The sequence below is a fragment of the Clavelina lepadiformis genome, chromosome 1, assembly GCF_947623445.1.
Source record: "Clavelina lepadiformis chromosome 1, kaClaLepa1.1, whole genome shotgun sequence".
Taxonomy (NCBI): domain Eukaryota; kingdom Metazoa; phylum Chordata; class Ascidiacea; order Aplousobranchia; family Clavelinidae; genus Clavelina; species Clavelina lepadiformis.
Window position 1 is genome coordinate 10,803,655 of NC_135240.1, and position 27,345 is coordinate 10,830,999.

General features: G+C 37.2%; 2 protein-coding genes across 3 annotated transcripts; one reads left to right on the forward strand and one right to left on the reverse strand.

Moving 5' to 3' along the window:
* The first annotated feature begins 3,561 nt into the window (after window positions 1-3,561).
* LOC143467312 (WD repeat-containing protein 17-like) lies at window positions 3,562-26,151 on the forward strand. Its single transcript, XM_076965028.1, has 26 exons — window positions 3,562-3,946; window positions 4,061-4,244; window positions 4,448-4,678; window positions 4,840-4,965; window positions 5,463-5,585; window positions 5,994-6,116; window positions 6,675-6,874; window positions 6,991-7,159; window positions 8,029-8,120; window positions 8,623-8,705; window positions 19,065-19,151; window positions 19,310-19,474; window positions 20,024-20,226; window positions 20,439-20,588; window positions 20,813-20,940; window positions 21,009-21,134; window positions 21,249-21,469; window positions 21,569-21,680; window positions 21,769-21,878; window positions 22,640-22,763; window positions 22,845-22,945; window positions 23,221-23,369; window positions 23,533-23,670; window positions 23,878-24,082; window positions 24,187-24,460; window positions 24,708-26,151. Exons 1-26 carry the CDS (start codon window positions 3,821-3,823, stop codon window positions 24,825-24,827), a joined length of 3,870 nt encoding a protein of 1,289 aa, XP_076821143.1. The 5' UTR covers window positions 3,562-3,820; the 3' UTR covers window positions 24,828-26,151.
* LOC143467328 (uncharacterized) lies at window positions 8,231-13,372 on the reverse strand. 2 transcript variants are annotated; one of them, XM_076965030.1, is made up of 11 exons: window positions 13,216-13,372; window positions 12,444-12,571; window positions 11,913-12,180; window positions 11,486-11,635; window positions 11,275-11,392; window positions 10,985-11,135; window positions 10,793-10,889; window positions 10,395-10,460; window positions 10,157-10,279; window positions 9,855-9,965; window positions 8,231-9,702 (listed from the first exon to the last, which is right to left on the reverse strand). In XM_076965030.1, the coding sequence occupies exons 1-11, from the start codon at window positions 13,286-13,288 to the stop codon at window positions 8,879-8,881; spliced, it is 2,109 nt and encodes a 702-aa protein (XP_076821145.1). In that variant the 5' UTR covers window positions 13,289-13,372; the 3' UTR covers window positions 8,231-8,878. The 2 variants fall into 2 exon arrangements, with proteins under 2 accessions (XP_076821145.1, XP_076821144.1); XM_076965029.1 differs by having other exon boundaries at window positions 8,231-9,741.
* Window positions 26,152-27,345: the final 1,194 nt, after the last annotated feature.

The window sequence follows — 27,345 nt, forward strand, 5'->3', positions numbered from 1 at the left end:
CACAAAAAATCTCATAGCTTTATATATGTGTAACGTATCGGAGAGGTTTGATACGTGCAGTATGCTGTCGAACTGACCACAGTAGCCGTGAGTGGCTTAACTCCGATAATTAATCTATCTGACTCTTTAGAAGGGCATATCCACCCCAGCTCACAGGCGGCTGTAAATCGATTCAATCACAAGAGGTAGCTTATGCTGTTACCACGAGTGTAGTCAGCATAATTAGTCCGATCTAAATGCGCGACGCACACAATCAAGGCGCATTCCAATTACGTTAAAATTATAACATTAACATAAACATCTTAAAATATGCGACTAAATAACAGGCGGGTGACGGTGTACGTCACAATTGAATTTCAGAAATTTTATTTCTTAACTCTTCGGAGTTCAAAACATTTCTTTCAGATGTTTTACTATTTCTATAGTCAGTGGTAAAATTTCCTAAATGTCATCTCTGGAATGCTATGGAGCACGATTTTTGTTAGTTTGAGCGTTATTTTCAAGTATTTTATTTTTTACATGATTTTGTGCAATTGAGGTAGGCTACTGAGGGTTCTAATACCGTACCCTCACCTTGACCACAGAAACAGGAATTTAAAAACACTATCCTTGGGAATTCTTGGGAAATTTTAGGTGGATTGGTATAGGAAAGAATTGCATTATCTTTTAAGAGAAAATGTCACAAGAATAGACCAAAGTTGTTAAAGCAAAAATGGTTCACTTCTCTAACTCTCGTTCTGTATTTAAAGACAAAATAGAGTGCATGTAAAACAATGAACACCAAAGCGAATGGCTTATTACAAAATACTTGTACTGCTTGTGACGTAATAATGAAAAGTTAGCAAATTGGTTTTTAGCGTGTGTTTGAAAGTTTTCAATTAAGTTATTTCTATTTTGTTTTACCACCTTGTCATCAAAATTTTTTATTTATGATACAAAGTCGCTGGAGCGAAACTTAAACCGCTTATCGGGAATCTCCCACTGTCGCGACCGGTCGCAATAACATATTGAAACTGTTTACTATATCAACGGTGTTTTTTAAGTTTTTACTTCTTTCTCGGTCACCCTAGTTTCTATTCTTGAAGGGCACGTTGACGGTGAAAGTAGAGGAATGTCGTATCAGCTGAAGCTAAAAAATATTAAGTAGAAACTGAAGTACGAAAATATACTTGACCCATGTTTGAAGCTTAGGCTTGACATAGGCCTAACGAGATGCTATTTGAAGACGCCAACCGCCCAACCTGTTAAATGATTTAGGATTGGCTTTCAGACTGTTACTAAGCCTATTTCGCTGAAATATTGTGTGTTTGAAGCTATTTTTAGAGTTACTTGTTAACCTACCTTAAATGTTATCGCATAGTAATCTAATATTATTCTAAACCATTCTTTCAATCTAATTATGTAACTTCTATTAAACCCTAGTCCCTAATAGACTCTGTCCAAATTACGACCGCCATCTTGTTTTGGATGGTAAGATTTTTTTTATCACCTATACATAACAATGGATGTGGTTAGCACAATTACTGTTCAAATAAATTAATAAATGTGAGAATACAGTAACGGTTGAGATTGAAATAAATTTATGATAAACCAGTTGCACAATCTGACATTGCAAATTGTCCCAAATGGTATTAGATACTCTAATTAAACATTTAATTAGATCAATCGGTACAGGTTTAAATATATTTTTTTATAAATTTGTCAAAATGTATTCTGTATTTTCATTAGGCCGCTTTGCTTGTACACACTTTGTGCAGGAGGGCGCCTGTATACTACTTTTTACCCACATAGATCTCAGATTTGTTAAAAGCGAGCCTAGACCTGGTTATTGATCTACCAGTAGTCTTTGTGCAGGTTCCAGTTGACACACACATGTTTTAATTATTTGTGTTGCCTGTATTTGGAACTGTTAACCAGCACAACTGAACAGGAGCAAGCGTTGTTAATGCCTTAACCAGGGGCATTACAACAGTAGCGTCACTGGGTATTGAACACAGGCTGCATTATTGCAAGCCCAGCGCTCAAACCACTCCACTATCAAAATAGATTATAATCCAAGTTTCTAAACTTCGTAAAAGAGCACTTGAGATGAAAGGCTTTCTTCTTCACATTTTAATCATGTTATTTTTGCCCATACACATGTATGACATTTTTACTGTAGTTAGCAAGAAAGAGCCATTAGACAATTAAACATGCAAGTGTTGTATCAACTTAAAGTGTGTACTGTAGCTCACTCATTTAAAACTGTAAACCAACATAATACATTGCACTGAAACAAGATTTAAAAAAGGTGTATTTTAAAACTTTTAACATACAAATGTTTTAAAAATGTTAACTTGAAAAATTTTGGTTCATAGAAGCTATACCAGTATTATAAATTTGACATTATGAATTCGACATCATAAATTAACATAAACAATACTAATAAAAACATTGGTTAAACATTAATTTTTGTTCATTGTTATGATGTTTACATTGGATACCTTTCTGATGATCAGAACAACAGGATGCAAATACCGAGAAAGTTTTTTGGTTTCATAAAAGAAAAGACTCCTCCACTGGCCTGTGTGGAATATATGGTGAGGTCATTGTCACATAAGTTTGATGAGATATTGAGGTCAGCCTATGTTATGGTCAGTAGTTGTCCTGGCACAGTTTATTTTTGTATCCTGAATGGCACTTTGATTTTCATTCTTCACACCGTATTATGATGACAAGTTACTGTAGGTTAATTATAAAAACCTAATCTTTTTTTACCAATATGAAATGGTATTACAATACTAGCGACCAATTTGAAGACAATGGAAACTTAAAAATAAAAAGTTATGGCCCCTACTCCGTAATATTAATGTCAACACATGTTAAACTTTAACTTTAACATGTTAAATTTGGCTAATTTTTATTATACTGTATGTTGAAGCTATTTTTAGTTAAGTAAATTGTTTTGCAAACTCTTACTTTATTGAGGTGCAGTACCAATTATTCAGGGTACAAATCTACTCAGTTGGTGTTTTTTGGAAGCAGAGATATGCAAATATGTGTATGCAGTGATCAAGTTTTGTACTTGTTTAAAATATTGTCAGTTTTGCAAAGCCATGATTAACACCATAACATAGGTGCTTTTATGTGGAAGAAAGATGTCACGGATATAAGGTACTATTTCACTGACCCAGATCTTGAGTTTCTGACATATGTACCTTACGAAGAGTGTAGAATATACTATAAGTGGTCTATTGCTACATTTGCGCAGTTGGTATAAAGCATAAACAATTACCGTTTTGCTGTTGTGCTTGCGTTTGCATTTTCAGATATATACATAATAATATCGGTTCGTGCAAGGCCAAGTCCTGACATTAAAGCGAATTCAACTAGGTTAACGTATATCCTAACATAAATCAGTTGTTTTGAAGTACATTTGTTATCATATAGAGTCAAGTTGGTTTTACTAATTCTAAATGCATATTACTATTTTTTGCTAATACCTTTGCCTATTAATTTAGAATATGCTAGTGGGCTGTATTGCGATTGTGATTCAAATTAAGATAATGATTTGCGGTTTTCTCTTACTCAGACAACTGAATGCAACATCCAGATTCGGATATGGTTTGCAGAAAGCTAAAGCAAAACTACTGTTTGTTTGATTTGTTAACTAATATGTAGTTACTGTCAAAATTGACATTTTCATTACCGAATTGCAACACTTAAGGTACACATTTTATTACAATGTCAGCCACTGGTTATTTAAAATTAGGAACATATTTGTGCAAAGCATCAAACAGCTTTTATGTTTAAATGATCCCACCAACGTCATCTAAAAAACATGTCTTCGTTAATGCAACAAGTTGGTCTTGTTCCTGCTGGTTGTCAACCCTGGAACCTGAATATGGTTGCAAGTTGCGGCCCAAAATTTGCTTACTGTGCCACATTAGCAGTTTACATTTATGAGGTATGCATTTTTAATGCTTTTCTATAATAAAATTTCTGTGGACTGAGAATTTCTGAGTTATTCACCTAACGCCTTTGTATTGAAAAATTGATTTAGAAAAGAATTTTATTTCAGCATGACAGTGAATGTGGCAGATACAAGCTCACATCAATCAACGCCACTCACAGTAAAACAATCAACTGTATATCATGGAATTTGTACAATCCTGATCTGTTTGCTACAGCAGCTTCAGATGGAAAAGTCTGTGTGTGGAATGTTAAATTAAGAAAAAGTGTTGCACTTCGGGAAAAACTGTCATGTAAGTGGAGTAGATATATGAAGTATATATTAAACAGTGTGATAATCTGAATCGCTAAAAAGGATTAATTGGTCTGTTGTGTTTTAAACTTACACTGATCTAACTTAATCAATTAATCTAACAATTTTAAAATCAACAATGTCATCGACTATGTTACATTTTACTTTTAATGACTCATGGAATGTCACATATTTTTGTTTTAGATTCACCAAACTGTATTGGGTGGGTGCCTGGAAAAAATCGGGGTGACATACTGGCATTTTGTGGAAAGCAAGGTCCACTAACTTTATGGAACACAGTGAACAACAACATTTCCACCGTAGATAACACAGTTGGGTTCGATTATAATATTACTCTGTTTCGCTTTCACCATACTGATCCAACAAAATTCATTTTTGGACATTACGATGGAAGTTTGTCAATATTTAATGCAGGTTTGAGCTGGTTTAGATATTTCCGTTTTCATATATTAAACTGCTAAATTTTATGCAAATTATATATCACACTTCAAACTCTTATGTATGTGTATGAGAATATAGTCTTAAACATGCACCGATTGCATCAGTCTTATATGTAATCTGTATTTGTCTTTTAGGTAAAAAGACAAGGAATTGTCTAAGGCCAAATGCTGAAACAAATGCTTTGAATGACAATCCCGTCTTAGCTGCAATTTGGGATCCTCTCAGCACAGACTATTTACTGGTAGCAAGAAAGCTGACAGGTTTATACGGTGTATTGTTTTTTTAATAAGTATAGTGGTTGCCAGACATTAGCTTTTGATTTTTTTGATGTTTGTATGTTATTAAATACAAGCTGTTTTAACATTTGATGCTGCATTGGTATTTTACATGCATAAACTTAATTCAAGAATCTCAAACACATGGTCTGCTGTTTGAATTCTTGTGGCTCACTTGATACATTTTAGTATTTTCTTGTTGCGAGCATCTTTATATTAATAGTTCATTTTGTAAGGTTCATTTTTAAGCTTTTTTGTTGAAAATGTGAATAAACGACAAATGGTTGTTCTTTTAAAAAGAAATGTAATGCCTGGTGCAGGATTTAAAAATATTTGGCCCTTTTTTTCTGAGTTTGAGATTCCTGGCCCTGGTGTATGTAATTGATTTTCTATGCATTTTGTATGTCCACATGTGCGCTGACAAATTAAAATTAACCATTATTTGGGCTTCAAAGAAATTTCTAATTTTCATCATGTTACAGGGATTCAATTGGTCGATGTCAAAGCACGCTCCGTTATTACTAATTTCACGTTACCCAGCAAGATGATATCAACTCACACACTGTCCTGGATTGACTCTGCACCTGGCATGTTTCTAACTGGAGGTAGTGTACTGTTTATTTGCATTAATTTCTGGATGGTATAAAAGTTTATCAAGGCAAGTTACTTTTGAATATAAACAAATTTGAAACATCATTGAAGAATCCTTTCATCATCAGTTTTATCAATCATGAAAGTCTCAGCTAAGTATGTGTGACTTTGAAACGCAATGTTCCAAAAATGCATAGTCACCTAATACCTACTAAGAGTTAAAGACATCCATTTCGTCAATTTTTTTGTTTTAAAACAATTTTACATAAGGAATTGTCAGTTAATATCTTATGGCTAGGAATCAATTAAATTATCCATTAGTGATTAAAATCTGTATCATCTTTTCTGCAATTTAGCTAAATAGTCAGATTCAATAATGTGTCTATCTTCTAAAACCATGCTTAATGAGATTTGTATCTTAGACCATGAAACAGGCATACTTCGCTTGTGGAGTGTCTCTCAGTCCTCGCCACTTGAAAGCATCAATGTCAAAGCAACTGGGTTTCACTGCTTAAATGTTTTGGACACAATACAAAAAGATGAAGGTATGCTGCTCATCATGTTTAAACATTTTCACTGAACTATTGTTTTAAGAAATCTTTAATTACAGTGTAATGGTGGTGTAATAAAGAAGTAAGTGTAATTGATGTGTTAATTTAGTTAGTTTAACTGTAAGTAATTAATGTTAGTGTGAAAGATATTGCATTATACCAATTTTCTGTCTAACTCATGGTTTTGAAGTCATGAATTATTTAAACTTGGAAAGAAGTGACAAGACAGCTGCATGTGATACACGTAGAATGTAGATGGTAGATACACGCCAGAAAATTATAAAAAAGGAACCAAAAGCTGCATTAACTTTGTTTGCAAAACCTATCACGTGATTATAAATTCTTCCTTAATATAAAGTTGCCATTGAATTATCTCCAAATAAAACCGAATTTCAATCCTATAATGACTACACAAACAGAATAGTGTAAGCTTTGCGTTTTCCCATGAACACTCGATTTGTAACGAGACAACAATCAATTTATGTCGTTTTAAAAACATGTTTAGAAAAATTTGTACGTTGTTGTAATTTTAATCTGACATAATATCAATAGAAAACGAGATGCCAGGAACCAGCAGTACAGCCAGCTCAACTTCCAATGACAAATTAAGAAATCGTTTTGGATCCAGCTCTAGTCAAGCCAGAACCAAGTCCTATTCCGTTCCGCCCGCAAAAGTTGTTTGTGCGTTTGCAGATGGAGGTGTGGGGTTGTATAATCTTCACCTAAAAAAGTGGGAATTTTTACGAGAACAGGTTTACAAACTGTATATATGACACATTGCATTTTTTAGTTTCTGTTATATATTTTTAAAGGTTTATTAAAACCTAGTTAACTTAACTTAAATATAAACTGAGCATGCACGTTAAAGGGCCACATTGAAACGATTTTTGACTGCAAGTTCAAAGCAGACGACTCAAGTTTGCTTGCAACTGCATCCTTTGATGGAACGGTGAAGGTGTGGTCGTCTAACACTCTGAAAGCCGTCCACACTTCGACCGACAACGAGGGTGTCATATATTCAATATCCTGGGCCCCAGGTAATTCAGAGTCACTTTACTTCCTTCATGCCAAACGTTAAGGCAAGTTACAAGGGAGTTTATTCTACACTGCTACTATTTACACATACCGGTATTGCCTTGTTCTGTAGTTTATTTTGCGAAGTGGTTTGTTATGCCTTAATGGTTCAATCATAATATTCAAAAGTTGTCTTGTCGAGACTAAAGGGTTAGGCACGAAAGCAAACAAAAAGAACAAAAGCGACGTATTATTTGGTTATTTACAACATAACAAAGGGATACGTAGATCTGTTTTAACGCACACATTTTATTCCCACAAGTCGTTAATCCTGGTTTTTCAGCTAGTGTTCAAATCTATAAATTTGTCAATTTCGAACAAGCGAAAGCCGATTTGGACCGGATCGATGCTCAAAAGCGATCGAATCGTTTTGTTGTAATAATCCTATATGGTATAGGGAACAGCTGCCAATTGCGGGCCTATTGACTCTCTCAGGCGGTGCTCAAGAAAGCATGTGAATTAGTATGACAACCTCCTAATGGATCTCTGTCAACACTTAGCACACTTCATAAGTCTATAGAAATGTAATTGGACGGCTCGAAGCATATTCGACAAAAAACTTTCGCGAAATTTCTGTGCTATTTCGTCCGCCCCATTTAGAAGGTATACTTACTTTAATTTCAACGTCGAAATACTACAAACCACAATCAAGAATTTGTATTTCACAGTTGTGGTCATTTTTTGCCGTTATTTAATACTTATCTAATACCAGTGATTTCCAAACGTTAAAAATTATTGAAAAATTACAATATTTGCACTCCTACCGCTTCAGCAGCGGGATTACTTCATTGTATCACTTTGTGATGTGAAATGTTGCCGATTACATTTACAGGTAACTTGAACTGCCTTGCTTGCGGTACCAGGAGAAAGGGAGTCTTTGTTTGGGACATTGAAAAATCGAAAATAATTAGACGTTTTAAGGAGGTAAAATAAACTGTCATATTGATAATTAATTGAACTTGTACAAATATTACTCTTCTGTTGAGTTAACTATGAAATATAAAAACGAAAGTTTTACTATAATAGCCACTAAATCCATTCTGTCAGTTTCGTATTATACGAAATTCATTCGAAGCTGCACAGGAATTATTTTACACAAAGTTCATCATACAAAACGCAATTAAAAACGAAAACACGTGTAATAGCATCAATGTTAAAAGGCGCAAAAGTACAAAGCTGTTCATAAACCAGTCGCTGTGCTGCGAAAGTATTGCAGTAGAGAGCGCCCAGCCAATGTAATTAAGGTACTAGCATAAATAAGCGTAGAAACATGCAGGCAAGTTTCCGTCAAAGACGTTGCCAAGCAAATTGGTATTACATGCTATCATAGAACCTAGCGTTCTCCGCGTGCATTTTCTAATCAGATATTTACAGGACATTTGTGTTTAGAAAATCGTTTTAAATAACGTTCCTATATTCTTTCTAGCACGGAATGCATGCGGTTTATTGCGTTGCTTGGAACCAAAGAGATTCACATCGTTTGGCGTCTTGTTCGGATGACTCGACCTGGTAAGCTTTTGCTTTACTGAATTTACTCTTTGCATAAAATACTTGCTCACAAGCGCCAAGCTTATACGGTAAATAACTAATAGAAACGGTAAGTTGCATTTTACGTGAAATGTGGGCATTTATGACGTGCTACTTGAAATCTCGAGGCATTTCGTTTTCAAAGTTCAACTCAGTTATCTCCACTCGGTCAAGTATTTCGCGAGAATTATTGCAACAGCGCTCTGAAGCAGAAGTGCGGAGAATGACATTGACCGTAAATTTGCAAATCCCGAGCCCTTCGTGGTTTCAGCGATGTTGTCCACGGTGTTGGAATTGACGATGAAATCCTGTTTTGCTGTGGCATTCTGTGAAGGTGTAAACTCCGTGGTGGCGTGTGGCATGTCTGGTTCGGTTTTCACCATCTCTTCAGAAACTTGAGTACTTGAGTCCACAGTAGGCAATTTTTCAGCTTCAGTTGATGTAATCTCCAGACCAAAGTCAACTGTCGTACTGCTTATCAAGGATACAGTTGATGTTGCGGTAAATGAACTTGTTGGTGGTGATGTAGTAGTTGTTTCAGTACTGGTTGAAGTGGACGATGCCATCACATTCTCCACCGAGGTTGTCTTCAAATCTTCGGATGTTGTTTCCACCGCCGCAAGAGTAGTTGCAGCGTCTGTCATAAAATCTGATTTGGATGTTGTTTGAATTTCTTGCTTTTCCATATCAGGTTCAGTCGATGATGTTGAGGTGGTTGTTGTGGTTGAAGTCGAGATTTCAGTTTCGGGTCTTTCGGTTTCAACAACTTCGGCTTTGGTGGTGAAACTCGTCAACGTTTCATCAGTTGAATTATCAAGATTGTTGACAACTTCCACGACCCCACCCTTGACTGTTGTTTCGTCCAATGTCATGACAACCTCTTCCGTAGCTGAGAAGGAAGTCGTTGGAGTTTTCGTCGTTTCCACAGACATCTCGGTGCTCTTCATTGCAGTAGTATCCACCACCACGGTTTCCTGTGCTGTGGTGTTTACCACGAAAGGAAGTTGCGTGATTATCTCTGCAAAAACATTCAGTTCTTTAGAAATGTACTCTTTCAAATTAAAGCTTCTCAACAGCAAGGTTCCAGTTGTGTCCAGTCATTACTACCCATGGATCACGGCAGCCACTTACCGGTGCAGTTAAGCTCATCTGACGCATCGTCGCAGTCGTCGACTCCGTCACAGACTTTCCACAGCTCAATGCAGCTACCGTCGCCACACATATCTCCATACAAACAGACACCTAAAACGTATTGAGAAATCGATTTTTATAAGATGGTTGCAGGGAACTACTCAAGTGAAAATCTTATCAGGGAGTATACGGCTTGTTGTGCGTACATAGTTTAATCATATCTAAAACGTTCTGATAATCGTTTCAAAACGGCATAAAAATAATTAAGTGTAGCATCGTTTTTAAGTCGGTTTATTAATTACCTGTAGTTGCATTGCACTGCAGCTCATCGTCGTCGTCTGGGCAGTCTGCATAACCATCACATTTGAATTCATCAGGAATGCAGCGTGAACCGGATATACATTTGTATTCGTTTTCAGTGCAACCTGCGAAAAGCGCAATTTTTACTTCGAGCTTCGCGTAGCGTGAATTCGCACGCTCATGTGTTGTCGTTAAATAGGGAAACATTAAATAGGGAAGCCTGCTCTCTCTCTCACTTACTTATTTCGCTTGGTGGAGGCGGTGGCACGATCAGTGTTTCATTCAATGATTCAGTAGGGGTCGGCTCTAGATATTAAAAAGAATGGTTATACCATCGCATTACACCAGTGGATTTGAAACTGATTCAGTCTCTGAGCGCCGTTGGACATCAAGACATACACGCTGTTCGTATAGTGTACGCTTTTGAATTTTAGAAAAATGTTCGGTGAATGCATGACTGTGGGTTCTGCACATCCAACAAGTTAAAGGACCACTGCTGTGCTAAACGGTCATTGATCTTTTAACTTCACTAGACCGCAACTCCTACTATAAGTTTAGGATAGTAAGTTGAAGTACAATTTATGCTTTGTTCGCTCTCTGTTTTCACACATCGGAAGAGTCAGTTGATTGCAACTTACCAGGGACGCTGACCGGACATGGTTTAAGTTCATGCTTGACGTCATCAATGGCAATGTCGCCAGTGAAGCCTTGCCCTCGTACTCCGACGAACATTATCTAGAGGGAGTAAAATATTGGATTAAAACTTTTCTCTATGCTTTTAAATAAACCTATCTGATCAGAGCTGTTCTTGATTGGAGATGTCTGCCCACCTTGAACGGTTCTTCCCGGTACTCGAGCTCCACGTTCCCTTCAATCCATTTCTGTCCTTGTGCCCCGTTCTTTAACCAAAGCACAGTGCTCACATCATTGACTGTTTGTGCGACGGCCAAAGAACCGACAGTAGCTCCGAGCATGTGATACCTTTGAAAGGAATTATACAACTCAATACAAAGACATCATTATTTTGTTTATAAAGCTAAAAATCTAAGCAGAACTTTCATCACTTGCATGTATTGATGCGGTACGAGTAGTATACGATTTTTTGGCAGGTTTAACTTACCAAAAGGAGATGCACATTTTCTCTTCACCAGCAATGAACGAAATTTCGGGTGACGACAAAATAGCAGTGTCGTTGGCCACTCGCGGCGCTGAAGTCTCAATGAAAACATATTGGCCAGCTGTGAGTTAGAAAGCAGTGATTTAGAATTAGAAACAGAGTTATAGGTCACGACTTTCATATAACCAAAATACCAGCCTTTCCATCGACTTACTTTGATTATCAAAGGTATGATCTGCGATGGGGCCTGTCGCGGGGGTTTTGGTATTTCCTTCGTGCAGTGTCCAGTCGAAGTTTGCGTCCGGAAAACCGACATGGGTCCAACCAAAGCAGAAACCATACTCGAAGTCGCAGTCAAATTGATCTGGAAAAGCAAATAAATGTGGATGATTCTCCCATTTGCAAAACATTCGTCAATCGCCACTTCGATATGCTGTAAGAACGCACAAAGTTATTCGTATGGTCAAATTTTCAATATTCGTAAAACACTTGGGGCTAGGCCAAAACGAAACAGTGACTCTTTCAAGGTTAAATTCTGTGTGTTTGTGTACTTGCTTAAAGAACCTACAGCGCTATTGTCGAAAGATCGTTTTTATCGTTTATGTGGATGACCAATAACTAACGACCATTGGTGGACTCACCTTCCGGTATGTCGATTGCTTCCCAGTTGATCTTAAAACCGTCTCCTCCCACGTCCGAATCCGAGTAGAAGATGATCTTGACGCTGTTGGTCGTGCTCCATATTGGATCGACTTGTCTTCGACCGCAGTAACGAGTTTGCCCCAGGAGATCTTTGCTGTTTTCGTAGCGGGTAATGTCGGGTACCAAACCTGGGGTGTTGTCGTAAATCATGATTCCGTCGAATACGCACAAGACGTCGGCCTCCACGTCCATTGTTTCGAATACAAGCTGACAGAATGAAAAAGAATTGTTGTTATAGCAAGCTTTTACATACTGAGCGATAGGACCTGGCAAGTTTTTCTCTATCTTTAATGCACGATGTGTTTATCACAGGTTTTTGTACAACACCAAATTTTAATAACTTTCAGCTATGTAAAAAAAGTTAGTAATTTTGTTGATCCCTTTTTAGGGCTTTACTTCACAGGGGTTTGTGCTAGTGTACAGTTTATTTATCTCGCTTACGGTATAGTTAATTTGGCTGCAGTTCTTACCTTGATAATTTTATCCTGCGGGGCGGTTATACTCCATCTACATTCCACGTCATTGGGATATGGGCCGAGTCCATAGTTCGGACTTGCCAAACTTCCGGTTAAAGCATTAAAGTCACCTCCGCAACTCCCTGAAGATTTAAGTTAATTTATTTAAAAGAGAAAAGCATTAAAAAAATAAACAAAATAAATAAATGATTGAATAAATAAATAAACGAAGCAGGAACAAAATACACAGGGGAATAGGTCAGGTGTTTTTACAATTTCAATTGTAGACGGTTCACATCGCTTTTTTGCTTGATCTGTTACGAGTCATTTAACGGGGCGATTTTAAATCATATCGTGGTGTAAGCAAGTGATCTTCTATTAGCTTGAGAAATGTTAAAACTTTGTCTCGGGAATTAGAGATTTGGTGATAATTAACTGTACATGTTTTACCAGCACAGATTTTAACGCGAACAAGCGACGACACGACTTCTAAAATTATTGTCGTAATTTCCACTCAACTTCTAATCGTTGTTCATTGGTTCACACACGTTGCACGAAGCATTAAAAATAATTTGTTTTATGACGTCATTTGTACGTGATTTTGCTAAAAAGTCCGCCGGGACTTTGGTCGATTATTTATTCATATTCCTTTTTGTATCGCAGTTGACGTGCTAGACTTCTCGTAACAGGTAACATCGTGATATATGCTTGACCATTATAAACACTTGTGGTTCCTAGAAACTTGTTTTTTACTTAGATTACTCATATTCACAACACGATTACTCACCTATTCGGTCAACTGTGCCTTGACCAAGGGCGTGTATAAACAAGCAGAATGACACTAATAATCCTCGAAGCATTTTAACGCAATGGTGTTGAATAAATTAATGTGAAATTTCTTACGATCTGCAGATTAAAGTAAAATGTCTATTTAATGATAGGAAATTTGACCAGATACATTTGAGTATTTCGTTGCAAGATAATTAACTGGTTGACTTAATAAAAACTTTCAAGGCCAAACTGGATTTTTTCACTCGCTTCATTTGTTGCTAACTAAAATGCTTAATAGAAAAAGAGATTAATTTTGCCTGCTCGCTGCCTAGCTATGAAATGTCTTGCTGATGTTGGTAGAAGCTTGAAAGTTTGTTTTTCCTGGTACGCTGTCAAATTGCTGTTGTTTGTATCTCGTCCGTTCTCTGGTTTCATCTGACTTTAGACTAAAAAGACTCTGCCTTGAACAGACTTAAAACTGTCCACAGGGGTTCAATTCTTTTGTTGAAAAAATGCTCAAATTTCCTTTTTATTTTTTAATTGACTCTGTGCCCTAAAGGCCCGTAATTTGGTGACCATGACGTTAATATTACGTCATGTTTCATTAAACTTGATCACATCAACGTAAAATTAAATGGGCGTAATTACTGTTTATTATAATAAACATGTCGCCGGATAACACGATATTTTTCAAATTATTTGATAAGCAAAAACAAATGACGTGTATTTATATAATATTTTTATGTTCAATACTAATACTTAAATAAAATAAATTTCCAATTTTATGACGACGACGACAACAGGCGCTAAACTTCATCATGAACCCATAATCGCGGTTATATTCTTTGGCGTCTGTTTTTCTGTTGGAATACATTTTTGTTTGACAAAACTGATGCTGTCAAAAGTAGCGCCCACGCAGACATTTTTGCCAACGCATGTAAAGTCCCCTTTTCGTTGCCATTTATGCGAAATAAGAAAACTTGTGCGCATTCTCACCAATTTATGTGTACAATATAAATTTTATGATAGCTTTTGTAACCTTTTGATTACAGCAGAGATTGTTTTCAAACGATGCATTCTTTTAACTCCTTTAATCTGAGCTGTGACGCCTAGAATTATTGTCTGAAAATTCCGCTGCCGATTTCTTGTCGTTCTAGTTTTCTCATTGTGTTTGTCTGTATTTACCGTATATAGATGAAATTCAAACTCGCTTCTTTTTTCAAACGCAGGTTTTATTTTTGTGATTCCTTCTCGCTATAGCCCTTAGCCCCGGGTTATTCGACATCTCCGCCTTGAGAAAAGCGTATACCAGGGTTGTTCAAATGGCGGATCGCGATCCGGATCCGGATCCGGATCTTTTCAACTTTTTATATGGATCTTCAAATGTAGCCTTGAAAAAAAAACTTTTGAAACTTCCTTTTTTTTTCAAAAAAAAAAGTTTTTTTTTTCAAGAGAAACTTTTTTTTTCCAAAAAAACTTTCACTTTTCATGTGGATACTAATTGCCAGGGTTGAAATTAATTTTTTGAATTTATAATAGCATAATTTTGCTCCCACTCAGCATTGCAGCGTATCGTTTTCGTTTACTCATTTACACACCACTAACTCGACTAACTATTCTCTTGTCTTCTCTTCTCGCGGTCAGCTGGTTTTCTGCACAGCGGGGGGCCGCGGCGAAACAAAAAACTTCTAGAAATGTATCACTTGTAGAAATACTTAATTTACACTACATGTACTTTCTTTAGTTTTACAATTATGATATATACAGGAAGCCAGATGTTTTTGCTACTAAGCTGGGGCTTTTCATGTGGTACGCGAGCAGCTCTCCGTTGCATGCGATATATAGTAATATAAGAATTTAATTTTGAGTTGCTAAAATATGCGAACAACACTTTTATTTCTTTCCGTACTAATTTCTTTGCACTCAGAAAGCTACTTTTGTCGATCTTGCTCCCTGCTGTCATTGTTATTAATACGATGCTGGTGTGCGAACTTAATGGTGTCTGTGACGAAACTATTATGTGTGCAATGTGAATGGTGTGTGTGACGAAAGACGGCTGTGGGACCTTCGTAAAGAGTTGGTCATGTTTTTGAATGAAAAGGGTCAAACTAGTACTCTGCTTGAAGGTACCAATCTATGTAACTTGGCTTTTCTTGCTGACTGTTTTACCCATCTAAATACTCTGAACTTGAAGCTCCAGGGCAAGGGGCACACTATCATTCAGCTGTGGTCAGCAGTGAAATCTTTCAAGCAACAGCTGTTGCTATTCGTTTCAGATATCACCAAAGACATGCTCCACTTTCCATGCTTGAAAGTGACTCTACAAGAAGTTAGCTGTGATAATGATTGGTCATGCTTTGTCGAATTTCTGGAAAATTTGGACACTGAGTTCTGTAACAGGTTCAAGGAATTTTATGAAATCAGTTCAGTTATAGAGCTAATTTCACATCCACTGTCTGCTGATGTTGATGGCACTTGGAAAACACAACTTTCCACTGAATATGCATTGCTGGTGTCTAAAATGCAGGTAGAACTTTGTAATCTTAAAGGAGATGAGATTTGTATCACAGATCCAAATGTGTTTTGGTTATCACTTGTAACCTTGGAAAGGTAACCAGTTATAACCAGGCTGGCTAGAAGGATCCTTACTTGCTTCGCTTCTACGTACCTTTGTGAGTCGTTGTTTTCATCAATGAATTTTGTAAAAAACAAGCATAGAACGAGACTCACAAATGCTCATCTTCATGAGCTTATGAGGATATCAGTAAGTGACAGAAAGCCCCGATTCGACGCTATTGTGAGATCTAAACCAACTCATCATTTTTCTCACTGAAACAATCTTGCAGCTGTAGCACACTTCACTTTTGACTATTACAAAGTTATTAATATGTTGTAGGGTACATTTTCATGAATAAAGCACCATAAAAATTAAAGCATGTCCAATATATTTACTATTCATATTTAGTGGATCATCATGTTGTCAGGTTTGGTTGTGGTGGATCATGGCAGAAATCATTTGAACACCCCTGGCGTATACGTTTCGGGTTATCTTTTTGTGCATGCTGTTACAAGGCAATTATAACCTGGAAAAAAGAGTATTAGAAGTAAAAACAGGAACTATATCGCTTTCTTGAATGCGTCAACTGCAATGTAGTACAACAATATTGTTTTTAATCACTCGAAAAAGTAACACTTTTCAAGAGAAAACAAGCGCTATTTGAAAGCGGTTTCTAATGGATTTTATCAAAGGAATCTTATGATTTTCTGCTGTAAACGCAAGAATACAGCTGCAAACACCACTAAACCACTCACGCCTTAGCTATTTAAAATGAGGAATGCAGCTGGATACAACACCATTTACTCACGCTTTAACTGTAAATAAATAAGGAACATACGTTTATTTAGACGAATTTTAATCCCAGAATCAAGGCGTTGTTAAGATCTGACGAGGTCCAAGAACTGGATATATCAGGATACCAGGCGTTGAGTTATTTGCTCCACGCCCTTAAACAGCAAACAATGCTTTCTTCCAACTTTGTATGCCATATCAGGCTAATAATTCCTTTTAGGTTTACCAACATAACAATTTTGGTTTGTTTACTTGTAATTTTGCCAAGGTCATTCAAACATCAACGTTTGCATAATTAATTTATATACGTCGGTAACGGTAGTTGAAGGTAATGTACAGTATACAAAGGTATAATAGTCACGTCTACAGCCTATAAAACGTTGTTCAAAATGGTTTTGCGAAATTATAAAAGACCGCAGTAGAAAACTAATTTGACTCGGTATTTGTGGTCGTCATTGGTCTCCCAAAGAAGATTTTATTGCGTGCAAAATCGGAAACATTGTGACAAAGAAAACGGTTTGACGTCGCTCTACAATCAGCTTAACCCGATTTGAAACGTCTCTCACCGCAGCTTTCTTAAATCCGGCCATTTCGTTTAATAATAACTAGGGCAACCAAAAGTCAATATGGTCAATTTTTTTAACCTGCTCAGAATGCTATCAAACAAGCACAAAACAAATTTCAGCTTTGTACGACGTGTGGTATAGAAGTTATTAGGTCAAATAAAGTCAAAATGTTACGTTAGGTCAAAATACGGTCAAATTGTTTCTTTAGGTCTTCTTTTTAGGTCAAAATCTATTAAACTTGTAATTTTGTAACCATTTTGTAATATTATTTTTCCGTTTTTCTCTTTTCTTGTACCGCAAACAATTCCAGTGCCCCAAATTATACTTAGAACCAAAGCCACAAAGAGAGGGAAGGCCTTTCAGCGCGTCTGGTGACGTCACGATGTGAAGGCATTGCATTTGAAACTGCAAGTTGTCAATCTTAATACGCAGAAACGAAAAAAAGTCAACACTAGAAAAGCGTTTTGTCAATTTTAAATGCAGCTTTAGATTAGAAAGTTGCTGTAGACAGTGTAGAGACTATCAGTATAGCGTTTTTCAAAATAGGGTCAAAATTTAAACTTTTTAGGTCAAAATAAGGTCAAAATTTAAACTTTTTAGGTCAAAATAAGGTCAAAATTTGCAAATTTTAAGGTCAAAATTTAAACTTTTTAGGTCAAAAAACTGGTTGCCCTAATAATAACATGTTATTTCACCGCGAAACTCGTGTTCTGCGTAGGAGGTTCGTAAACGACCTTGCAATTATATCTCGCCGCTCACAGATGTGCGATCTCATTAACTATTACGTCAAATTTCGCGATGGTTGTCTGTCATAGTCGGGTTTTAGTGCTTTCCGAAGACGGTTGGAAATAAAACACCCATGGTTTTCTGTTGCGACGATTAACTTTTTCTATGTGTTGTACATCTTCGTGAACTCGCAGTGTTTATGGCAATGCATGAATACGTATGATATAGAACAGTATTCTAAAGGACCGTCCATCAGACTTCTAATTCTACCGAGTTCCTTCTGTGGTCATGTGTATAACATATATATCCAGTATACTGTATACACCTTATCAGTTAAATTGATCACCACTGAAGAAGTTTTTTGTTGGTGATATCATAGTCATTGTCGTATTTTCGTTGAATCACTGTGTATTTTGGCAAGTAACCGAGACATTTCGATAGAAATAACTGGTAAATATTGTACAGTTTTTTCAAATTCATTCAATTGTGGTCGTAATGATAATGACGTCATTCGTATTGTTATGAAGCATCGAGTAATGTGTCTCAACATGGCTGTAAATATAATGATCTTACCAACCCTTTCTTTCTTCTTACGCAAACTGTGGCGCGCAAAAACAGGCTTCAGAGATCTTTTAGAAACCTTTCTCCTTTCTATCTATTCTATCGATTTTTAGGTTGTTTATTTCAACGTCTTGTTTACTTGTTGTAAAGCATACGTGTAATATTATTCTTTATCATATCGCATTACTCATAGTAATTGTGTTCTTCGTGGAGCACTTATACGACGTTTGCCTTGTCGAAAAGTTCCGTCTTCAGCATCCAGATTAGTGGGTGATTTGTTGGCGTTGCATGGTCACAGGTTGAATGGTTCAAATTCAACACGCCCAGGAAAAAAATGCCCGTCATTGATTTCATTGGTTGTGAATAGCTGCTGGATGACGAAGTTGCAGGAATTAGTCCGTTGAGAGTTTTCTAGGTTTAAAAAAATTTGAAACTATCCAAAATTACCGTTTTGGTTTAAAATTACTCGCCATTCACTCTGTAATTTATCAGCAGAGACAGGTACAAGGATGCCATAATAAACCGATAATCGCATGTTCAATCTCTAATGTAAAGCCGCATTCTCCTTCGAATGAAGCCACAAAATAACACCTCTCCAAAATAGGTTAAATAATAATATGCGGATTGTGAAACAAGTTTTTTAATCATTTGATTACTTTGCAGCGTTGTGCGGCGGATGGATGGCCAGATTGTCCGCACTTACAAGCATCCGCTCCCCGCGTTTGGATGTGATTGGAGTCTTATCGAAAAGTAAGTTGCAACGAAACGTATTGTTCCTCTTGTAGTCACGCCACGGTTGCAATATCGTCTTTTAAGCCCAGAAAATATTTTAACATCACATTTTATGTACAATCGCACATTTACTAAAACGTATGTTTCACGCAGAGACCTTAATTTTCTTTTGATAGAGATTTACTGGCAACTGGTTGCAAAGACGGCGTTGTCCGAATATGGAATCTTGCATTGGAACAGAATGAACCTTACCGGGTACTGAAAGGTCATGATTCGAAAGTGTTTCATGTTCGGTGGAACCCCTTAGTAGGGAATGTTTTGTGCACTGGCTCGGACGACCGGTATGTTAGCGTAATGCAGGGATGTCCAACCTTTTATTATAGTGGGCCGCATTGTCACTTGAAATAATTCAATGGGCCGCAGAACCTATTAAATTTCAAGAAAAATGGATACATAAAGAGCTGACTGGTACATTTTAATTAGGCTAAGATTCAAAGTTCAAAATACTACTTCGAGTGAAAATGACTAGCGGGCCGCACAAAAATCTCAGGTGGGCCGCAATGTGGCCCGCGGGCCGCAGGTTGGACATCCCTGGCGTAATGAATAGCTGATGTACAATGACCCTTCGTAGTTTAACAGAGTTTCTAAAGCTTGCTATCTAGCTAGGATGTTGATTTTAATACTATTGCTATGAATGGTGGTTATTACTCCCGAATAAATCAATGAACTTGTCTTCGCTTGAAGTACAGCTGGCACGGTTTTATTAAACAAAGAAACCGGAAACTAGTCCGAAATAAATCAAAAAACTTCTCAAATAAAGCCTTACTAACCTAATCTATAGCTTTTTGGAAATGCCCTTGCTTAATATTATTTTATTCTAATTTACGAAGCTCCATCCGCGTCTGGGCGGTAGAGAGTGAGACCTGCACTATGATCCTGACCGGCCACACCGCCCCCGTCCGAGGGCTGGCCTGGAATTACGAAGTTCCCTCTCTTCTTGCGTCCGGCTCGTGGGATAGCTCTCTTAGGCTGTGGGACGTCCGTAGTGGAAAATGCCTGCAGGCTATAAAAGACCATGGGGCAGATATTTACGGTAATAATATTTCATTTTACTTACATGATAGTACGTCTTCTATCAGAATTACACAGCACTTCAAAAGCAAAGTGTGTTTATCTTCATAAAATTTGATGTCAATTTACGTAAACAACGCTAACAAGTATATTTATTTGAACTGCTGTAATTTTTTTTGTTATGAATAATAAAGTATTTGTGCGTCCAATTTCATATGCTGTGTGCTGTCTTAGGTTTAACCACACATCCCACAAACCCGTTCATGTACGCAACATCATCACGTGATTCAACTCTACGCTTGTGGTCTTTGGCTCCCATGACAGAAAAGATACTTCTTAAAGTATTAGCTGGTGACAGCTGCTCGGATATTGTTGGATTGCCCGGTAAGAAGATGGATTAATGTTTTTCTTGGAATCATTGCATAAACCCTTAACATAAAGTAGTTCTGTAGTAACACAAGTTACGTTTGTTTGTTTCACATTTTAGAGCTTTACGAAAAGAACAATTAATGTTGTATTTTTACATGAGTTGGTTCTGTTTCAGTATTTTTATTTTGTGGCAACCGCATATCTTGACGTCACGAATATTTTTTTTCTACTTCTTGCAGATAAATGCATGGAAAAGGAAGCTCCTTTACAATTGGCCGGTTCGGTATCACGAAGTTTACTAGCTCAACTGCAGGAGAAAAACAATAGCGTCCCTTTAAAACTGCGTTGGTTTTCGGAACTTTTCTTTGTAAGTTTTGAAATTGAAGCGTCTTATTTCGTCGATTTAACTGATAGTGTGAATATTTTCTATTTCAGTCGTCGCGGCGTTTAGAGAATTTATGGAATCTGGTATGTATTGGTCGTGGTCAACGGGAATCAAGCTTATCTAAATCATATAAGGATGGAATACTTCACATCAAGCATTTGACCAAACACAAAATGGTAAAACAATATATTTTAGCTGATGCAAATCCGTTAAAACTGTTATTTACTTAAAACTTATAACTGCTACTTCGTGTACTTTTTGTAACGACAACAAATTGAATTTTTGGCCAGGCTGAAGCCCAAGAGGCTGAACACTCGCAGGCGCACAAGAGCGGTGTGGGAAGCGGAAGTCGTCAGCGTGACAAATCCCTGATGCAAGCTGCCGATCTCCACTTGAAGTTGGGCAACATCAAACGTCATTGCGAGATATTGGTTCAACTTGGCCAATGGGAGAAGGCGATCGCTTTAGCACCAGCAGTATCTAAACATTTCTGGTCCCAGCTGGTTGAAAAGTGAGATATTTTCTTTCATTTGTTTGTAGCTTTTTTATGATTCTGCGCACCGCTGGGTGTAATTGTGAAATTTTCAAGTCGCTAATTTATTATTTTGAGGTATGTGTCAGTGCTGAAGCACGAAAACGACCAAGACACAGTGACCTTTAACGTCGCTATCGGACGCGTGAGAGAAGCGGTCAAATTTATGACATCACAAAGCAATTTTCAGGTGTTGCCTACGTCAGTGTTGTTGCCAGAGGCGTAAGTATCCTACGTATAAATCTCTATTTGTTTCTGACACGTTGTTTGTCGTCAAGGAGGCTTTATTAGTTGCCCAAAGCGCCGAAGAAGGCAACACACCGGTGCCCGTGCAAGAAGGCAGCTCCAGGAACGGTCAAAACCACGACCACGGAGATGGCTGCAATGAGTATGATGACGTGTTTATATTGTTTACTGAAAACGCAAGATGTTTTCTACTTTTATATATTTATTATCAATTAAAATTTGGAGATGCGGTAGAACTTGCTTGTAATGGAACCTCAAGAGGATTTTGAAAATTGCTGGTATACGCGAACTGCCAATGTAGACGAATCATTATAAACTATAACAAGACTGACTTTTATTAAACGTTAAGCTGCTATAGACAACATATAAACTTTTGATTATTCAAAAAATACGGAAATGGTCCAAAAGTTACAAATAGTTTTCAAATAAAAGTTGTTTTTGTTCCCTTGACGCGCCCATTTCGAAAATTCTTTTTTGCACCACGACAATAATTGTAATGACAAAAACGCTTGTGTTCAATTTACGATATCCAATGTGGGCGCGCAAACTAGATGGCAACATTACACTTTGGATTAACGCCGGCAGAGATTATTGTCTCGAAGTGTAAAACGGACACTGTTCTGTTAGCAAATAGCGCTACAAAACAAACAGACTATTAGCTCTGGGAAACAAAACAGCTCTGATGCAAGCTAACTTAAATGATTTTGAAACAAGGGGATTTTGTCGTGACGAAAGAAATCGTACCGTGGTAAGCAAAGCACCACCATAAGCGATGCCGTTATAAGCGAGTTCTGCTGTATAAATTTATAGAATTACATCACATAAAACGGATGCTTGCTTAAGTTTAATGCATCGCTTTCTGAATAAACTGTTAAGCTATAAAAAATCCCTACTCTTTTAAAGCCTTGTGGAAAGTTGTTGCAACGAATTATCCGAACGTCATTACCACAATGCTGACCCGTATAGTGCAGCTGCTGTGCATTTCGCTCGCGACAACGCTCAAGCCGCTATCAATCTACTGGTGAAGGTAACGGAGATGTTTTAGAGACATTTCAGCTGTGGTTGATGGTTCATCTATTTTACATGGGACATTTTTAATTGATTCCAGTCAAACAAATTGGCTTTGGCATTATGCTTATCACGGAATTTGAAGGGCAACTTCGAAGGTGTGACGAGAGCTGTTCAAATGCTTGCTCGCAAATGTGAAAGGTTGGTGGCCAAAATACCGTTTGCGTATAGATGACTGTGTGCAAAGTCAAGTCTGTGAAACTTCATCACCGTACTTGTCACGGTCGTAAAGCTTTTCCCTGTTTTCATTTTCTGGAATCAATATTGCGTCAGTATGGTGGTTTATTATGGATAGCCTGAGGTTAACCATCAACTTCAGAATAAAGCCGCATATCTTTCATTTAAACTCGCAGTAGTTTTGTTGTTATACAAATGCTGCGTTGAACGCGTGAAAATTAATCGACGTCTTGTTTCAGCACAAACGAATACGACTTAGCCGTGAAACTATTAAAAAATTTTGATCCTCAATGTTTGACACGAGATGGCGCATGGAGCTCACTTCAAGGGTTGTGCGCACGGTGTGAGGCAGATGAACATATCAGGGCAAAAATTCACCAAGATATAGGTGGGCATTTGCTTTTGATCGGAGTAGCATGTATTTTCTTACAGCCTACTTTTGTTTTTATAAAACTGATACACAGTAGGTAGGTTACGATATTTACTTGAGTTAATTCTAGCTTATACCATAGCGCAATTATGAGTCATGCCTGGAATTCGTTGTGTCACAGGTTTACCTTCGCCTGCCGATTGTGCTGAAAAGGCGGCAAGCTTAAAAAGCGCTGGTGATTACGTGAAAGCGATGCAGTTCTATTTACTGAGCAATCAACAACAAACTGGCTTAGAAATTTCCATAGATATGCTACTGAGTAAGGCTGAATTTTACAAGTAGATAGTTTTAGAATTAGACAGTGAAATACTGTACGATTACCCCAACCGTATCAGTTGTAAGGCCGTTGACTCAACTGTTGCAATATAAGGAAAGAGTGAACATATTTTTCATTTACAAATTTAAGTGCTATTAGTAATTTAGGTCGCCGCGTCCCTTCCAATTTTTAACCCGTTTTCACTTACAGAGAAACTTGAAGATGCTAACTGGACGGTAGATGGCGTTATGAAGCAACTCCCTGCTGTTTTTAGCGTGCGGTCGAGCTTACTGAAGCAGCAGAGTAGCAAGCAACCCCGCACCAAAATGCTTGCTATCTCTGCTTATTTCGGCGCATTGCTGGCTCTTAGAAGAGGTTACTTTGCGGTTGTCAAACCGCTTTATCAACACGCCAAGTAAGAAAATCTGTTGGTTGAGGCATTTTTGGTGCATTGCTTTTTCTATATTCCATCGCATTATAATTATAATTGCTTTAAGTGAGTATTTATCTCTTTTTTAGGTCCATGGTCGATCTGAGCCACTCATTTGATCCAGACTTTCCGCTTCTTTCTTCCCATGTTCAGGAGGAACTCGAACTCTGCCTGGATCCATCGCGTCTCCACGGTGTGATAGAAACCAGCAATGACGTGGGTAATGACGTCATGAAGCGGATTCGTCATAGAGCCGGAAGGGAAGCTGAAAGTTGCATGTGTGGTCCAACCGTGACAGATGCTTCCGACTTGCCATCCCATTCGGACGATCATATATCGACCATCTCAGGAACGAAGATATCGGTATGGAGGTTGCGAGATGCTATCTACTGATTGATATAATCAAGACCAAAACGTAGAGTTATATGTGAGGCCTATCTTGCCTAGTTTTATGAATTTTAGTTTAATTAAGCTCACAACTCAACCAAATTTGTTTTTATTAAAGCCATGAACAAATTATATTATAATTCGAGGCGACCCAACTCATTTACAAATTAAGTTTCAGCCACTTTACTGAAATTATTCTTACATTTTTCTTAATCACCACCAGGGCGCGCCATTCTTCCTCGAGGATCAGCGCTCTGTGCTATCACTGAACGAAGCCATAATGTGGGCAAAATGCAACGAGTTTTCGCCAACTGGCTCCGGTGAAAGGTTGTGTCCGTTTTAAGTATCCTATTGATTTGATTCTTGCAAAAGGCAAAATCTTTTTGCCAGCACCCTTGGCACCATAGTTCCTATACCTCAGTTTCTATTGGTATTTTTACATACAAAGGTTGCATACTGTTTCTTGGTGCTGAATTTAGGGTGCTGCACCACATCTACCTAAAAGTAAGCGTGCAACAATGCTACTGTTATATTTCTGCCGTTATGCTTAAACAAGCTGTCCAAGGCCAAAGAACTAAAGTATTTGCATATATGCCTGTATTCCCTCCATTCCCAATGCCGACATCGGCAACATCACCAATACCTGTAATCTATTTGTTTTAGTATTATGTCGAAAAAATCTTACAAAAGTGACTTTTATTTTACCTTTTAGTAACTTCAATTGCACGAGTATAGCTGTTTAATGCAAGTCAGCTTCTAAAAATTTATACCATGTGAATATATTTTAGTAAGCAAAGGAATGCAAGTTCATAGTCAATGTTCAAAGTAATGCCAAGAAAATTACCGACAAACCCTTATTTGCTAGGCAGTGTTAAACTTGCTTTTTACCATTGTCTCACACTGTGTAATGCTATATGGTGCGTATATTCCTTTTCACACATATTGTTTAATTTATTCATCTGGGACAGAGATGGAGTTCGGGCCGAAGTTCTGGTTTCTGTTTATGAAAAGTTTTGGGCCGACTTTGGGACTCCATTCAAACAGTTTTTTACAATAATAAAAATTCGCTACATTAGCATATTACAGCAAAATATCTTACAGTGTACTATCAATTTTAATTTTGTTGCTACTACACTCCACATCTTTGACTAATTCGCTAACTTTAACTTTCGGCCTTTTGGAGCGTAAATCGAGATTCAAAAATAATAACCATCTATTCTATAGGCTTGAATTATTTTCGGGTATGGACCACAAGCAGTCGGTCTGTTTCCATTTCTTCTAAGTGCTAAGTTTCTATTTCATAACAAAGTTGTGCGTCTCTGTTTCATTTTTAATGCAATAGAATCCGCTTAATGTGACCACTTTAGTCAACTGTTCATCCATGTTTGTCAACTGTTGCATTTGACCAACGTTTTCCTTATTTTTGCTTCACTTTGCCTCCGACTAAGCCGGCTTTTTCAAAGCATACAACTTTACTGTTTTCGTTACTGTGTTATACTGTTTAAGCTGGATCACATATATACCCTGTATAGGGCATTACCAGTATTTTTGTTACACTGTAATGTTAAAACTCACTGTTTAAACTGTAATCTCGTTTTATAAACTGTAATCATTTTAGTTCGTTTTAGTGAAAACGTTTTTTTAATTAAACGTTATTATTGTGTGAATAGTGAGTACGATAGTTGTGTGCATTGGATCTTGAAAGTAATTAACTGCATGTAAACTAGTTGAGTCCCCTGGATACTGTTGTTGCTTAACAACTGAGTTCAGCAGGACTGGTTGGTTTGTAGGCAACAAATTTGACCGTTCATATACGAGTCACTGCTCACTGTCGTCAAAATACTAATAGGCCTAAACTTCATCAAGCAATCAGTAAAGCTTTAATGTTTGTGGGAAAATACACCCAACAGCAATAAATCTAATACACAAGACATAGTATAGGTCAGAAAATAAATTTTAATACCGCAATTCCGATATTTTCGGATATAACTTTTGGAGTTTTGGCGGTAGTATTAAGTAAATTGCACATGGCTGAATAAGTGTGCTGAACTTCAGTTAATTATTGAACATTTTTTTGCAAATTTTACAAAGAAAAACGTAACCAGCTACATGAAACCATCGAAGCAATCAAACATGCGGTTTTATATTTAGTCAATTTATACTTGAGACTACCATATTTTCATCACCCAGATGGTGATGTTTATTCAAGTGAATAAAAGTTTCCTTTTACATTTGCCAAGTTATTGTTAGAAAAATACAGGATTGGGAATATCAGAAAAATACCAGGAAACCCAAGAGCTAACATTGATCACGTGTCCTACTGCGACTAAAAGCTGTAACAAAATAACAAAAGGAGGGAGACAATGCTTGATTTTTAGCAACAACAGCAGTTTGTCTTGAGTCTACAGATGATTGTTGTGCTTTTTTCTGATTTGCTTTGTTGATTAGGATACAAGTCTGTCACTATGAAACAAAAGGAGGCAAATAACGCTTGGCCTTGTTTAAATTTATGACTTTTTATTGTGAATTAAACAAAAAGCAATTAATCTCATTGTATTAAAAGAGGCGTCAAACAGAAAAAAATGCCATAAAGTCCTTGTTTGTTTTATTATACAGTGAATTTACTAAAAGACCGATTACTCGAAAAATCCTACATGGGGCTCTCTGAAATTTTGCTTGTCAAATTAGTATGCTTTGGACTACCATTCCATAAAATGCCAGCAAAAACCCATGATTCAAACTTTTTTAACGAGGCGCAAAATAAACACTAGAATTTTTGGCCTAAAAAAACAATTTTAGCTACTTTCATGCTAATTTATAGCCAAATTCTGCGCGCGACCTGGGACATTGAAGCACGCCAA

Bases quoted from the DNA above. Each gene is read 5' to 3' on its own strand.
- LOC143467312 (XM_076965028.1), top strand. From the start codon at position 3,821: ATGTCTTCGTTAATGCAACAAGTTGGTCTTGTTCCTGCTGGTTGTCAA. The intron at 20,589-20,812 runs GTAAGAAGATGG...TACTTCTTGCAG, and splicing joins GGATATTGTTGGATTGCCCG to ATAAATGCATGGAAAAGGAA. The intron at 21,470-21,568 runs GTGAGATATTTT...TATTATTTTGAG, and splicing joins TGGTCCCAGCTGGTTGAAAA to GTATGTGTCAGTGCTGAAGC.
- LOC143467328 (XM_076965029.1), bottom strand. From the start codon at position 13,288: ATGCTTCGAGGATTATTAGTGTCATTCTGCTTGTTTATACACGCCCTT. The intron at 12,572-13,215 runs GTGAGTAATCGT...TTAAATCTTCAG, and splicing joins AGGCACAGTTGACCGAATAG to GGAGTTGCGGAGGTGACTTT. The intron at 10,280-10,394 runs GTAAGTGAGAGA...CGCTTTTCGCAG, and splicing joins GCCTCCACCAAGCGAAATAA to GTTGCACTGAAAACGAATAC.